The sequence below is a fragment of the Phocoena phocoena genome, chromosome 10 (genome assembly GCF_963924675.1).
Source record: "Phocoena phocoena chromosome 10, mPhoPho1.1, whole genome shotgun sequence".
In the NCBI taxonomy this organism is placed as follows: domain Eukaryota; kingdom Metazoa; phylum Chordata; class Mammalia; order Artiodactyla; family Phocoenidae; genus Phocoena; species Phocoena phocoena.
This window is the reverse complement of record NC_089228.1, coordinates 72844203-72860520: the sequence shown is the minus strand read 5'-3', so window position 1 is coordinate 72860520 and position 16318 is coordinate 72844203. Positions and strand designations below refer to the sequence as shown.

Genomic DNA, 16318 nt, shown 5'->3' with positions numbered 1-16318 from the left:
AGGGGAGGGAATAGATACGAGAGCAATTAAAGGGATGGTAATAACTGGAGAAGTGGAAAACACAAATCTACAGCCAGCAATGCTCAAGGGCTCCCAAGTCTATGTCAATAAGGAGTGACAACACATGTCAATATGTGTGTCCCTGAAGCCTGCCTCCCACAAACAAAGGCCACACCGCAACACCCCTGCACGAACGTTCCCTCATTAGACCCTCACCATAGCTCTGTGAGGTGGATATTATCATCGTCATCCTGCAGATTAAGAAATGGAATTCAGGGACTTCCCTGGTGGCACAGTGGCTAAGACTCCACGCTCCCAATGCAGGGGCCCCGGGTTCGATCCCCGGTCAGGGAACTAGATCCCACATGCATGCCACAACTAAGGAGCCTGCCTGCTGCAACTAAGAGCCGGTGCAACCAAATAAATAAATAAATATTTTTTAAAAAAAGAAAAGAAGAGAAATGGAATTCAGAAGTTACAGTACTTCCAGGACTCAAATTCTGGTCTTGGGAATCCAAGAACAACTTGAACAACCACTGAGCATCTGGGAGAACAAAGGTCAGGAACTGGACCCACCCTACCAAGCTCATCATCAAGTTGGAAGCAACAAGAAGAACACAGCTGCCAGAATGGAAAAGAAAATGGAGCAGGTAATTCAGAGCTCCACGGTGTAGAAGAGAGAACATACACGGTCCCAGAGATCAGGGGAAAAGATCTTGGTGGGCAAAGGGCTACCATCCTCCCAAGTTACCTGGAACAACCCTGGCTTATGCTGGTTGTCTTCGCATAATTATTAACAATGCCCCAGGTTGGATGATAAATTCTCCAGTCACCCCAGCAATGTCTCACATCTGAACCGTGCTTACTAGTTTTCACACTTTAAACCGTGCGATTTTCACAGGCCCACTGTACAGCAGGGATTCAGAAATTTGATGAAAGCTATAAACACCCTCCCCAGAAAAATAACATAAATACAGAATGCTGTACCCAGTTGTGATATATTCCTATTCATTGACAGAGCAGCTCCACTTCTGGGAATTTACCCTTCAGGTACACAAGCACAAGGGTACAGATAGATACAAGGATATTTGTGGTGGCACTGTTTACAAGAGCAAACCCTCAGAGACAGCCTAAAGTCCATCAGTAGGGAACAGGGGGTGGGTGGGGTCAAGGTAGACAGCACTTGCTTTAGGCTAAGCTTCCCCTTAAAATACGTAGGAGCCTTCCTGCCCCCGCTTGTGCCCCCAACTCAGCAAGGTCCCAGGGGAGGAAGAGACACGAGCAAACTCGCAGGAGGAGGCTAAATAATGAATTGTAAGTGTATGTTTTCTTTGGCCAGGGCAGTCTGGCCAAGCTCTGGGGGCTTCTGGGCAGACATTTTTCATATTTTAGCAGCTGGCCCATGCCCAAGGCAGTCAGAAGTTAAGTAAGCTCTGAATGAGCTACGCCCATCCACTCCCGGCCCCAAGAATTCTTAATGAGGCTCTAAGGCAGCAGCCTCCAATATCACTCACCCTTCGCTACTTTTTTTTTTTTTTTTTTGCGGTACGCGGGCCTCTCACTGTTGTGGCCTCTCCCGTTGTGGAGCACAGGCTCCGGACGCGCAGGCTCAGCGGCCATGGCTCACGGGCCCAGCCGCTCCACGGCATGTGGGATCTTCCCGGACGGGGGCACGAACCCGTGTCCCCTGCATCGGCAGGCAGACTCTCAACCACTGCGCCACCAGGGAAGCCCACCCTTCGCTACTTTTAATGAATGCAAATGATTCAGCAACAAAACACTTAGCCTGCAGTGAAATCCATCTCTGTGCGCCTGGTTCCTCCAGCTTATAGCCCAGCTCAGGTGGGGCCCTACCGGGAGGGCAGCCCAACACAGCCCGGGGTGCCCAGGCTAGCCCAGGCAGACCCCTGCACACCAGGACAGTGGGAGCAGGATGCAGGAAGTGCACAGCGGGAGGGAAGACACCCCCCCAGCTGCCCCGCCTCCACCTACCACCCCAACTACCAGATGCAGACCCTCACAACTCCACCTCTTTACAACTCTGGCTCCAGGGCAGAGGAAAGTGTGAGCAGAAAAACAAAAGGTATTTCTTTGATCTAATGAAAGAGGCTAGTCCCAGGCACCTCAAAGGCCTGTCCAGTCACCACACTTCCTGCATTCAAGGGCACTTCACCCCCCATGCCCACCCCCTCCTCCTCTTCACCTGATGTCAGGTACCAGAGGAACCTGAAAAGCTCCCTTGGACTGGCGCCCTCCTCCACCAACCTCATGGAAGCAACAAAAACAGAGACAGTGTCAACCCAATTTACACCGCGTTTTCAGAGTTCTCTTTTGGCAGCAAAAACTGAAAGCAATTTGTCAGGAGTCTGAGAGCAACGTTTAACTAATGTACTTCCAACCTGGGGCTCAGGGGGATTTGTTGCCCCATCAGCCTGATCAACACCTCTCCCCAAGGCTGAGGCAGCGGCCTGGCCCAGAACAGACGGCTGTTAACGCAGCTGCCACAGCCGTCACCCTCAAGGCCAGCAGCTGGCAGGAGCCCCAGAGAGGTCCAGGCAGGTCCTCTCAAGGCTTCTCAAACTGGACAACTAGTTACACTTAGGACAATGGAGGGCCCCGCGGGTAGTGCTCTGGGTGCTTGAGATACAAAAAGGGCTTCAAAGAATTTGTTGACCTGGTTTGAAAAGAACCCCTGCCTCCCAGGACAGACGATGGGAAGATCAGCTTCCCCAGAAGTTTCAGAGTTTTACCAAAATACATTTTTATATCATCAAAAACGCCCTGAAAAGAGCACTGGAATTTTCTTAACCTCAATGCCCTTCTTCCTGATTGTTCAAGGCACATCATCTGCAACACTTTATTCTCCTTCAAAACATTCCCAAAGGAAGTAAAGAAGAGCACTGACTCCATGGAGGGGCTGAGTCTCTAGACCCTGGGACTTCTGAGTTCTTGCCCTCCAGGCGAGCCCTTAATCAGCCCCTTTCCTAGCTGGGCACACCTACCAAGGGTTAAAGTTTTGGGCAACCACACAGAAAGAATGCATTCTGAAACTCCTGTAAGGTGAGGTGCCTAAAACACATATCTACACAGCAATCTACTAAAAAAGAAAAAAAGCTTTGCTCTCGATATCCACTAACACATACACAAAAGGGACATATTTTTGTCTTTTCATGTGCCATCCAAATCCCAACCTGACAGCCAATCCATCCCACTATCAGATGAACCAAAACTCAAGCAAAGGAAGAACTCCCCAGCCTTTGGGCCACTTGTGTCCTGAGGGGGAACGGCACCACCCAGCCAATGCTCGGGTAGCACCAAGCAGAATGATTAGCACCAGCTGTCTCCACAAAGCTTAGATCAACCCCACGCAACTGTACGGCTGTGAGCGGAAGTCCATGCTACCACCCGCTGTGGGTCTCCCACATGCCCCCCTCAGGTCTTCATCCTCTGAGCACCTGGCATTTACTGTGTCCCCTCCTCTTTGGTGCTTCTCTGTGTCCTTGCCTTGTTCATTACCCTCTTCTGGTTCTGTCTCAGTTTGCCTACCAGACAATCCATTCCTGGAGTGAGTCTCCAGTCTCTCCCATGGAATAGCTCAGCCTTTTTATGTCTTTTTTTTTTTTTGGCCGCATGGCTTGTGGGATCTTAGTTCCCTGACCAGGGATCAAACCCTGGTGCCAGCAGTAAAAGCGGCAAGTCCTAACCACTGGACCGCCAGGGAATTCCCCGCTCAGCCTTTTTAATTTTTTTTAATATTTTATTTATTTGGCTGTGCTGGGTCTTAGCTTCAGCATGCGGGATCTTTTTTTTTTTTTTTTAGTTGCAGCATGCATGCGGGATCTATTCCTCGACCAGGGATGGAACCCGGGCCCCCTGCACTGGGAGCATGGAGTCTTACCCACTGGACCACCAGGGAAGTCCCTCAACTTAGCCTTTTTAAATGGAGACTCTAGGGGAATTCCCCGCCCAGGCCCAGGTTCAACCCCTGGTTGGGGAAATGGGATCTCATATGCCAGGTGGTGTGGCTAAATAAATAAATAAATAACTAGAGACTCTACCGTAAGAGAGGTATTTTCTTTCCACAAGAGACTGTTTGCCCTCTTAGGGACAGCTACCTCATCTTCTGGGTATAGCTTGCTTTTTAAGGATTTAGAAGTTCCCCGACCTCCCCTCCCACATTACCTAGCACGAGGCCTTCTGTCTTAAACATCCTTTGTTATTTATGTGCCAGACTAAAAGGAAGACAGCTTCAATTGGAAGTTACTAATAGACAGGAAGCAAAAACAGGTCTGTAACTAAATCACATTCTAACTACCTTTTATCAAGTATTCACAATAGGACAGACAAGTCCTTTGCATACACTGAATTTCAAAGATGTCACTGATTTTAAGATGCACCATTATTTATGTTCCAGAAAAAGGAAATGGTACCAGTTAAACTAAGACACAACATTACATAATTATCTCACAACCAAAGAAGTGAAACTGGGGAGGGGGAGAGAGAGCATCTTAGAGTTCGTGAAATACAGTACTAGCTCATTTAATTCTCACGAGACCTCTAATGGGATGGGTATTACCATCCCCATCTTACAAAAGAAGAAACTGAGGCTCAGAGAGGCGAAGTGAACTAAGGTCTCTCGGGGAGCAAGCTGCAAAGCCAGAACTCAGTTCCTGAACAGATTTCTGAATTTCCGGGGTCGGGGCGGGGGGCATGGGGGCTGGCGCGGGGCAGCCAGGCCTCAGACAGACCAGCCTTGGTTAAGCTGCCCCGCCCCTTCAAGGGCAAACAACCCTTGCTCATTCCTGAAATTAGGGTCTTTTTGCAATTGCACCTTCACAGATCCTACCTCCGAAAACAACAAAAGGAAAACAGGTTTTCCTAGCTCCTTCCTCACAAAACTGGCTGGAAATGAAGGGGGGAAGCTCTCAGCCAACTTGTTATACATAAAGCACATTTAATGAGCCTTTCAAGCTCTGGGAGTGGGAGAAGGAAGGGTTCATTGGAAATCTGATACTTTGGCAGCCAAGTGAGAGGGGCAAGGCCCTGAGCATCAACCCTGGGGATTAAACACCATCCCAAACCCCTTTGTCTGCCAGAAGGAGATACTTCCTGGGGGGCAGGAGGCAGCAATGCTTTTTATGGCAAAGCCCACCTAACAACAACCCTCCACCGGAGACCTGGCTGGGGCCTTTGTACAACCCACCTAACCATAAACCCTCTGTCCTCTCCCAAACTTGCTGGGGTTCCTCTTCCCACAAATACCTGTGACCGTCATAAACGCCCTTAAACAGCCCCCGTTTACTGCCCAGCCTGCCTGCTGCTAAATGAGGGCATTTGTTTCAAATTTGCAAATACCAAGAGCGCTGGAAACCTAAGTCCACTCCTAAAATGAAATGTTCTGCATTCCTCTGGGCCGAAGCTCCGCGCTTCAAAAGCTGCAAGAGGCCCTGGCTGTTTACTCACTGGTGGGGCTATTGGGAGAGGCATTTCCCTGCTCCCTGAGGAGGCTGCTTTGATCCCCGCCGGGTGGGAAGGGGACCGAGGGAGGTGCCACCCAAGCCCAGGCCCGGCTGGGCCCAGGCTCTCCTGCCCCCTTTCTGGGTCGCCAGTGGCAAATTCGGGGGGCCTGGGAAAGTGAGTCTCATGGGGAGGCTCAAGTAGAGACTCACCAGAGACAGAGCAGGCCAGCTCAGCGGACCTCTCGGACCATCTTCAAAAGGCCCTCGAAACAAAGGCAAAGAGAGTAAGGGAAGGCACGGAGGCTGAGAAGCAGCTGACAACACCCCAACCTCTTACACAGAAATAAAGAGGCAAACTCCCCACCCATCCCCCTTGCGACACTGCATTGGGCTGGGTGCCATGTGGGTGTTTACTAAATAAAAGCCTTTTGTTTTAAGGAGGGTTTTTTTTTGGTGGGGTGGGGGGAAGAAAAGACAGAGATCTTCCTCCAGGCCCCCAGGGCTGTTCCAAGGCACAGCATTCCCCCCTCCCCTCCAAGCTCCTCCTGCAGGAGGCCCGAACCCCTACGGTAGAGGAGGAGCCCAGATCACAGGCTACAAAACTGCTGGCAAGTTGGGCATTTTTTAAATTGGTCAGTTTAACAATTGGTTTAATCTGCTAAATTAACCAAACAGAATGATTTGCTCTTTGTAGCTGCAGCTCCAAGACCAACAGCATTTCCTTTCCCCGCGCCACCCCCCCCAAGACTGTAAGACAACCGTTTTCTTTGTCTGTGATTTGTTTTGTTATTCAGGTGGCTGGAAGTGAACTTGGGATCACAAATGCCATCCTAGCACACCACCTCTCAATGGAACTGCCAGCCTGAAGGAGCCTACTCTTTCTTCTCCCAGCTGGGAAACAGCTCATCTTTGTGGGTTTTTTTAATAGATGAGCTACAAAAGAATCAGAACACTGAAGTGTCGCTTTGCACCCTCCATGATAGAGCGTAAGTTCCCGTGTTGCAACCTGAGAACTTCAGAAGCGGAAGAACAAACTTAGCGGGATTGCCAAGCGCGGTCAACGGCTGAGCCAAAGGGAGATACACCTGGCACCAAAGAACTTACGTCTCTCAGGATGTCGAGGTCATTGTTCAACCTCTTCCGAAACCTCTTGAGAATTAAGACTTGCCTCCAAAGTCAGAAATGGAAGGAAACCTACATCCATCATGCCCCTACTATGTGCCAGGGCACGGGCACATCTATCTATACAAAAGACGTTAGAGGCAGTAAACTGAGAGCAGAGATGATTCTGTTACCACCTACGTAGTCTCCACCGTAGCATAACCCAGTATGCAACTCTCAGCAGGCACACCGGTCTGGAATGTGGCGGCACACCTGCAAGCCCGGGCCTGTAACTGCCCATGACCTTCCAGAAGCACCAGGTGGAAGAGACTCAGGACTCATGGGTTCATGAGAAAAGCTCAAATCTTGGGGATGCAGGCATAGTGTTCTGGACTTCTAGATTACATATAGTCTGATCATAACACTAAAAACTTTAAGACGTATACAAACCTCTGAATGGGCCATTGAAAACTTTAACCTGACTGTTGTAACCAAAAAGGGGTGGGGGGGGGAGAAAAATGAGCAATCCTGAATGCTGTGTCCCAAAAGATCTCTCCAGGTTTAAGTTATGGACACACTCCCTCTGACTCTAGCAGGGTTGCCTCTAAGCCCACCCAGAGAGTTATCTCGGCTGCAAAATCCACTCCCCAATATTTACCTGGTTCCAAGGCGTAAGTGCAACATTTCATAGCCTCTAGTGATGACATACATACAAGGACATATGAGAGCACGGAAACAGCTCTATTACTTACCAGCTCTGCAGTCCTGAGCGGATCGTATTTTGTGCCTCAGTTTCTTTACCTGTCAAATGCCTCCCACCCCCACTCCTCCGGAAACAAACAAACAAACAAAACCCAACCACCCTCATCCTGCCTCTGTGGCTTGACAGGATGGAAAGTCAGTGCAAGTGAAAGCATTCTGTAAACTGCAAAGCTGAGTACAGCTGTCGGTTATCACGGACGAGGCTCTCCCAAAGCACACCCAACCCCTCTTCCCAACTCCAAGCCTCCCTCCAGTTGTCCTCCCTTCTGTGCAAAAGAAGAAAAGGGGTTCCCCACCCGGACACTGGTTCCTCAAATACTGAGACTGAAACGAACCAGGTAAAGACTGCTGCTTTCCCATACTCAGATAAAAACTCTCGTGTTTTTTTTTTTCTCGTAAGAACTCCCTCCCCAAACGTTTCATTCCCTTTGGCACCCAGGGAATGACACCCTAATTCCAGCTGATCGAGTCCAGACGCATCTGTGCCCATGCACTAGACACTCCAGGATAAAACGCAGTCCTCAGACGCAAGTGCTCTCCCAGCACTGAGGGCGAGGAGGACAACCTTACAAGGTGTGGCAGAAGCACAGCTGGGGGTTGTGGATGGTAAGGCTGCGCTGGCCTCAACGGTCACCACAGGCAAGGTCCTCCAAGGGCTTCTCAAGTTGAGGTAGGTGGGATTTGCCCAAGGTCACACGAGCAATCTGGGGCAAATGTGGAAGCAGGGTCCACATCTCCCAAGTCCCAACCCAGTGCTCCTCACAATGTCTCCTCAGGCCAAGAGGGAGGAACACCCGTAGGGTACCCAGAACTAAAGTCCAGCAAGACCTAGGACCCATCCTTTCCACTGAAGTGACACCACTTCTACTGCAGGAATTCCTCTGAATCAGGAATGCCCACACACTTTACCTGGGGCTGTGGGAGGCCCCGGGGTCCCAAGAGAGAGAGGACACAGGAGAGAAGTAAGCATGAAGCTCCTTAATGAAATGGGAAATAAACTGTGAGCAGCATTTCTTTCCTGAAGACAGCCAGTCTTCTACATCAGTGATCACATCAGGCTAGATGCCTGAATCTGCAGGGCAGCAAAATCCTCTGGCGGGGAAAGGAGCCCAGAAACAGGCCGAGACCTCAGCAGCCACAGACATATACTGTGGAATGGGTACAGCACTGGGGGCCCAGCCTCCCAGGCTTCTCCTAGTGTATGTTATGAGCAGTAGTGCCCCACACCCCTACCACAGGAGACAGGAGAACAGTAGTGAAAAGGGCTCCTATGAAACATATTATTAGAATAGAGGTCGCCAAAATCATCTTGGCCTACCAACTGGGAAGCAAAGAGCAACTAGTTGCAAGGCTCTCATTCCAATGGCACAGCCATGTACGACCGTACAGGTTGTGCACTGCTCAAATGCCTGGCCAAGGGGGTAATACTGAAATACTGTCTGTGCTCCACTAGCCAAAGCCCTGTGTCCTGGTGCAGGGCTGCAGTCACTTGGAGGAAGGGTGCCTATTTCTAATTTGCACAAAGGCATCTTATGAGCTAGCTGCTAGGACATCCCAGAAGTCCCAAGAGCAGACAAGCATTCTCCTCGTTGCCCCACCACCATCACCACCAACCCAAGAAGGGGACAAAAGAGTCAGTGTCTCCTGGAGGAGAAGCGGTGCATGCCAGCGCCCACTCTGGCCACCTTAAGCCCCTCATAGGGAGACCACACCGCACCTCGGGAACCTCCCCATGGTTCTCATAGGAGGAGTTCCTGCAAGTTATACAGAGTAACTGACGGGGGAGACCCCCACAGCCATCCTGTGATGATAAACACCCTCCCTTGGGTATTATAAAAGTCCGCCTCGGCTGCAAGAAGCACACTTTCCTACTCACTCCCTGGAAGAACCTCAGCAGGCCGAGGGAGGTGGCCCTGAACCAGCATTCATCACCCTGGGGAGAATCTGCCACCGGGATAGAGGGAGGAAGAGTTCCTACCAGGAAACGCGAAGTGGCTGTGCCCACATTTCCGAGCTGCTGTTGGAATACTGAGACCCGTTTAGAAAATCTATGCTTTAGAATGAGAAAACCTTTTCTAAAGCTATCGGTCAAGAGTGACCAGGTTAAGCCCTCGCAAACCATTCTAGAGAGACGAGACTGGAATTAAAGGCTGACACCTTAAAGGGAGACAGAAGGTCAGGACCGTCTCTGGGAAGAGACAGCAGGGCTGGCCAGAGGGGCTGCTTCCCCCAGTCAACCACCTTCACAGCTGCGACTGCTACACCCTAACTTCCCAGGGGCGAGCAAGGCAGGGGTCAGCATCATTTGCATTTTGCAGAGGAGAAAACTGAGGCTCGGAAAGGTTAATTAAACAGTTCAGGGTCGTGTGACCAGCAGCAATGAGCCAATAGACGTCACTTCTCTTCCTTTATCGTGTGTGGTATCAGCAGAGAGCCACCCAAGTTTTCAGACTCTTGATCCAATGCCTTTCCATCATTCTGATCAGTCACCACAGACTACAGCTACTAGCAAAGTGAATCCTTTCTCCTCTCTGAAGCCCTCCCACTGCCCCCAGTTGCTCCTGCAACATGGACTCACCTTCCTATACATTCTGGAATGTTATTCCATCTATTTAGCACTTTACCAAGTGTTGCCTCCCATTATACTTCATCTGATTCTCATCATCTTGTCTCCTTCCTGCCTCCTGCGCCACCTGAAACAGCTTCACCCAAAGAAGACACGCAAAAGCTTTGAATTGAGCCCATCCTCAACCTCTCAGCATTAATACCTTTCTCATCACCACACCGCCACTTTAGACAGACAAATTCTCCTTATGGCTACACAGTGGTTCTCAAACTTGAGAGTAGATAGGAATCTGCTGGGAAACTCTTTTAAAATGCAGTTTCCTTTTGAGACTAGAACTATGTGAGAGGACTGGCTATTCAAACAATACAATGTAATCTAACAAATGGGAAAATAAACTACACGTTCTGGCTCCTTCCCCAACGATTCTGACGGGCAGACCTGCAGTTAAGGCTCAGGCGTCTCAAATTTTAACCAGTACCTCTGGCTACCTGCCCTCCCACTATATTCCCCAATGGTCTCTGGACCACGTATTTGAGAAACACAAATCCACGTCTTCTTAATGTGTGACTCACAAACCCTACCCCAAAGACTCAGGACCCAGTTATCAGAAGTTACATACACACCAAAGCCAGCCAGTTCATGTCCTGCACATCAGGGTCTAAGTTTCTGGCAGGGAATGTAGGATCTGCAGGACAGCCGGTAGATTGCATTCCACTCACCTGTGCGTTCACTCAGTTAATGCACACAGGGACACAAGAGCTCCGGGACTCCAAACCAAGCTGCGAGAGGGGGAAGGCGCCCGCGTAGGTCAGCCCTTCCAGCACAGCTTCCTCCCTGCCCCACTGCCGCTGTGTAGCATTACTGGGAGGGAAGTGGCCTGAACTCAGAGAAGAAAAGAGGATGGAAAAAGTGACAGACTACAGAGGGCTTCCTCAAACCACTGATTAGCTGCCGCAGCTCCTGCGCCAGCTCCACCAAAGCGCCAGGGGCTCGGCGGGGCTGACCGTGCACTGAGCAGTGAACGCCAAGAACCCCAAGGCCAGACTCTACCTCAGCCACAGGGTAGAACCCCCATACCCTCGGGACAAAGGACCAGACAGCTGGGGGGTGGGGGGCAGCGCAGGACTCAAGGAGAGAGGCAGGCCGGCAGCCCGAGGGCAAGGCCAGAGCCCACGCCAGCAACCGTGGTCCCACCACATGGCTCTGCCGGGCAACAGAGCAGAGAGGCATGTACTGAGGTTAGGGAGAGCCGAGGGAGGCTAAGGGACGCAGGCCAAGGATACCCAGCCTGGTTTAATGACCCTTTCCTCCATCAGGAACACACCAAAGACTGAATCCCTGGTCCCACACTGCTCTTGGCTCAAATATTAGAGTCTGAACTGGCCACCCTCCCTCCCAGATGAGTCTCACAGAAGCTGTACTGGCTTAAAAACACACAACTCACCCAAACCCGCCCCACTCCAAAATATGAAATCCTCCAAAACTTTAACAACTACAACTGTTGCAGCCCAGTGGAGACATTGCCTCCCTTTAAGAACCAAACGTATTCCTGAAAAGTCGTCCACAGACCAAACTTCTTCCTAACAAATCCAATTTCTCCACTGGCTCTCTTTATAAATTGAGACACAAGCTCCTCTAGGAAAAGCTCCCAGAGGAACAGAGCTCCACCCTTAGTGTTGCAAATCCTCTGGAGTCACACCTTTAATGGACAAGTTTCCTGACAAAATCTAATTCAAATTCAACCCGAAGTGAGGTCATTTTTAAGTGTATAATATCACAGCGGAGAGTTCACATGAACTAAAAGTTATTTAAGCTAAGTCTTCAAATACTGTGCAAGATCTAGGGCTCCTGATTCGTACTGTTGCAACGGGAAAGCTCTGTACCTCGAGTTTCTATATAAGGAAGGATGCTTAGAGCAGGACTTCTGGAACCTTGGGTGCAGTCACCTGGGGAGCTTGTTAAAATGCAGTCTGGAACTCCGATTCATGCTCTCAGAGGAATGCTGATGAGGCTGGTCTTTGGCACTTGGGTTTTTTTGGGGGTTTTTAAAAATAATTTTATTTATTTATTTATTTTATATTTATTTTTTGGCTGCGTTGGGTCTTCGTTGCTGCGCGGGCTTTTCTCTCGTTGCGGTGAGCGGGGGCTACTCTTCGTTGCGGTGCACGGGCTTCTCATTGCAGTGGCTTCTCCTGTTGCCGAGCACGGGCTCTAAGCACGCGGGTTCAGTAGTTGTGGCTGCGGGCTCTAGAGCACAGGCTCAGTAGTTGTGGTGCACGGGCTTAGTTGCTCCGCGGCATGTGGGATCTTCCCGGAGCAGGGCTCAAACTTGTGTCTCCTGCATTCGCAGGCGGATTCTTAACCACTGCGCCACCAGGGAAGTCCCTGGCCCTCGTTCTGAGTGGCAAAGTTGTAGATAATCTAGGCCCCTATATAGCTCATGGTGGTTAAGCTGTGGCCTTTCCAGGCAGGTCAGCTCCATATGCAGAGGTGGATGCCCATGCCCAGCACTCTTAGAGAAAGCCAGAAGCCCTGCCACATCAAAACTCAGAAAACCGCCGCAGAGGACAGACAGCCCAGAGACAGGGAAGACAGGGAAGGAAGACAGGGAAGGAAGATCTGGTCCCTTGACTGGGTCACAGTAGAAGAGGCACAAGGAGAGGGGACAGGCAACCCCAACCCAGAGAAGTGGGAAAGGGCACAAAAGACCCCCCCACTGCCTAGCAGGCAAAGGGGCTGTTTACCTTTGCCATTGGTCACTCTGCCCTGTACCCAAATGCTTCATTCACTTTTTAATAAACCTAGATAAGGATCTACTATAAATAAGATACCACCATAATGAATTCTACAGTAAGTTAAATCCCTTCAGTAAGTTAAAATCCAAGTGGGGCAAAAATATGGAAGATGGCCTAAGAGTCCAGAGGTTCTCCAGACATCCACCTTCTGGTAGGAGAGATGGGACAGCTTCAGGAAGGAAGTGGAGGTGGGGCTGGGCAAAAGAGATGGGGAAGGCGGCATATACCAGGAGACCGGCCAGAGAGAAAAGAAAGGTCTGCGAAACCCCGTACGTTTTAGGGGATGGGAAAGAGACTAGTTGGGCTGGAATGGAGGGTTCCAGTGAGTGGAACATGTTTATTGTTGGGGGTGACTGTAAAGCTGGAAAGGTATGCTGGCAGCACACCACCAGAGAGGGAAGAACAAGAAAGGGGCCCTTTATATACTTCATTACATTTGATCCTCAGCACAACTCCAGGAAGTAAGTCCCTTTACAGAGGAGGCAAACTGTGAGGTGAAGAAATCTGCCAGGGCCTGTCAAAGAACCTTGAGTTGCTGTTTTGGCAAACACTTCGTCCCGATGGCCTGGGCTCTCTCCACCACTCAGCCCTGCTCTGAACGCCAGGAGTCTGACTAGATCCTTTGGCAAGTGATGAGCAGAAATTACTCTAGCCCTCCCGCCATACTTCCCAACGTCTGAGAAAGCCCATCACTGATAAAAGGGCTGAATTACAGGCTGCGGAAGCCATCTCAGGACATGACAATTCAATTTCCCCAAAGAAACAAGATCCTGGAGGAAAGAACCCAGAGTCGGGGGTGGGAAGAGGGATGGGTGGTGACCCCAACCAACCATTCCAGCGGTGAGGCGAAGAATCCCAGGTTTCAAACGTCAAGCCCTTTCCTCCTCCTCCACCATGTTTATCACAACGGGGATCTCAAAGTTCGGAAAGTTCCTCAGCCATTTACAGCATAATTACCCAAACTTCAAAATGGCCTAATCCACAAACCTAGCCGGCCTAGGTCCCCTACTCCTGCCTTATTAGCAGCGGGGTCTCACTACAAATCCAGCTAATTACACAATGAGACGGAAAAATCTACTGTTTTCTATTGAAAAATCATTGCCCACTGAAGTCATGCCATCCAGGGGTGAGTTGAGCCCCCGGATTTCACCAGAAGACAGACAGCAAGCGCCTCAGCCTCGACTGAAACTGTTTACAGCGCATGGGCAGGTTCCACACTAAGACACATTTGATGGAACTGATTTAAGGCTCTCATTAAAATGTTCCTTTGTTGAGCACAAGACATCTCCCCACCCCCAGAGGAGATTCCAGACCTCCAGTCCCCAGCCCTCAGCCTGCCCTAACTCCCCCCACCAGAACCCACCCCTTTGCTAAACACCAGTCACCGGATTAACATCGCTTAAGTCAGAGTCGTCTTCTCACGGAAGGAATCTAGGAATTTAGCATTTGTTGAACAAGAGCCCCGTCTCCACCAGAATCTTCCCCAGAACTCTAAACGCCAGCAGTGAGGGCAGCCGTATCTGGCACCCCACACACCAAAACCCAAACAGCCTGCAGACCTAGGAAGCCTGTGAGCTTGGGCTACCGGCCCATATGGCTGGGCCCCCTATGCTGGCTGTGCAAAAAACTTCCATACTTCCTCCCGGAGCAGATGTGGGTTCTGCCGTGAGCATTACCACCCCACACATCAGAAGGAACACGGGGCAGCTCCAGAAACACCTCCTCCGAATCCCAGGAACTTGTTCTTACCTCTCGGTCCTGGGTTACAATTACCTCTCCTTTTACAACTAGGGATGTGGGAGATGTTCCATTCCATCAGCACCAAACCCCTCAACAGCTGGCAGGCCAGGGAGATGTCAGAAAAGGCAATTCTCTACCCCCACCCTCCCCATGGCCACTCTTCAAAAGAGGAGGAAAGTGATAAGCTTGGACCAGGTCTCTTGGGCAGAGTTGCCCCAGAGAGGGCTGCTGCCAGGATCATCACCAAAGATCGTGGGTTTTGGAAGGGGGCACGGGGTGCGAGGGGCATACTTCCAGTCCAGAGTGTTTGGGGTGCGCGGGTAGCTTGGGGCTTTCCTCTAAAGCACTTCAACACCTCGGTGGTGACTCTCAGGTGTGACCAAGCCAGGAAATAAAGCGAGGGGAGGGTTCGGGTCCAGTCTGCCCTAGAGATAGGGGCCACACCCTCATCAAAATGCTGAGGCCCTCCAAGAAGACGGAATGAACTCTTTTTGCCTTTCTGCCCGTAGAAAGAGAGATTTTCTTTCCTTGCTAGGGAGAGAGAGGATGGAAATCCAGGAAGGAGCAGAACCAACCCCGTCCGCACCTTTGCAGGCCGGCCATGCCCGATTTTGGCAGCGGCCTTCACACATGAGTCACCGAGACAGCCTGGGACTCTCAGCTCCCAGATCCGACCCTGGGAGGGAGTGGGCTCAGGGCTGGGGCCGGGAGCTGGAGGAGATGGGACGGACCCTCACTCTTCTTTCCCTTCTTCCGCCCTCACCAGCAGGGCCGTCTGGGTCCCAGCCTGGCCCAGGAACTTGGAGGAGGGAAGCCGGGAGCGTCGGGCCGGCATAGGTAACAAAGCTCCCCGCTCCGCGCGCCGGTCGGTCCCGCATCCGGCCACAGGCCGGCCTCCCTCACCTAGGCTGAGCCTGCCGGGGGGACTCCATCTCCCCCACCCTCAGCCACCGCGCTGCACCCCCTAAGTGGGGGGGCGGCGCCGTTTCTCCCCCGCAAAGAAACGCCCCACTGGAGCCCGGGAGCCGGCAACTCCCGGCAGTTCCCGAGCAAACTCTCCGGCTCGGGCAGGGAAAACTCCTGGGAGGCTGGAAACGCGTCCTCGCGGGCGCGGGGACGAGAGGGGCCCGGCCGAGTAAGCGGGGGCTTCGCCATCTCCCGGCCGCCGGGACCTCGTCCCCGCCCAGCGAGCCCCTGCCCTACGCCCGTGTGTCTCCCCTGCTCCAGTTGTCCAAGCCCACCTCCACGGCGCCCCCTTTGGCCCTAGGGGCTCCCGCGCTCCCCCAGCTCGCCGGGACTCACCGCCCAGCAGCGGCAGCAGCAGGACACTGAGCAGAGGCAGCCGGCGAGGGCTGCTCGGGGTTCCGCGCGCGGCTCCCATCCCGGCGGGCCCGGGAAAGGGGGCGGGCGGGTGCACGGCGGGCTAGCGGTCAGCGCTCCCCGGCGGGCTCAGGAGGCCGAGCGCACCGGAGCGCGGGTACCGCTGCAGCAGCCGCAACCAGAGTCAGAGCCCGAGGCGTCCCGAGCTGCAGCCGCGCGCGCCCGGTACCTCCGTCCGAGCCGTCGCGCGCCGCCGCCGTCGCCGCCGCCGCCGCCGCCGCCGCCGCTGCCAAGCCCCGCCCCGCGACGCCCCTCGACGCCCCCCTCCCCGCCGTTGTGGGGAGGAGCTCCTACTTGGGGGAGGGGTCTGGAGACGGATGGGGGACAGAGAGAAGGAGGCCCCGGGGGAGTGTGGGGACCTGAGAGAGATAGGGGAGCGGATGCTGTGCCTACCACCTAGTGTGCAGGGACTCAGGGGACCTAAAGTGACTTTTGTGATTCCGTGGCTCCTGGGGAAGATCGTGGTTTCTGGGCTTTCCTGAGGGCTGTGACCAACGGTTCCCCCAAATTCTCCG

At 52.3% G+C, this 16318-nt stretch overlaps 1 protein-coding gene across 1 annotated transcript in view; it reads right to left on the bottom strand.

Moving 5' to 3' along the window:
- Nucleotides 1-15962, bottom strand: part of PTK7 (protein tyrosine kinase 7 (inactive)) — a 60565-nt gene extending 44603 nt beyond the window's left edge. The window contains exon 1 of the mRNA XM_065884677.1: nt 15726-15962. Within this exon, the coding sequence (XP_065740749.1) occupies nt 15726-15804 (79 nt within the window). The 5' untranslated portion in view covers nt 15805-15962. The remainder of the gene's footprint in view (nt 1-15725) is intronic.
- Between the last annotated feature and the right edge of the window lie 356 nt (nt 15963-16318).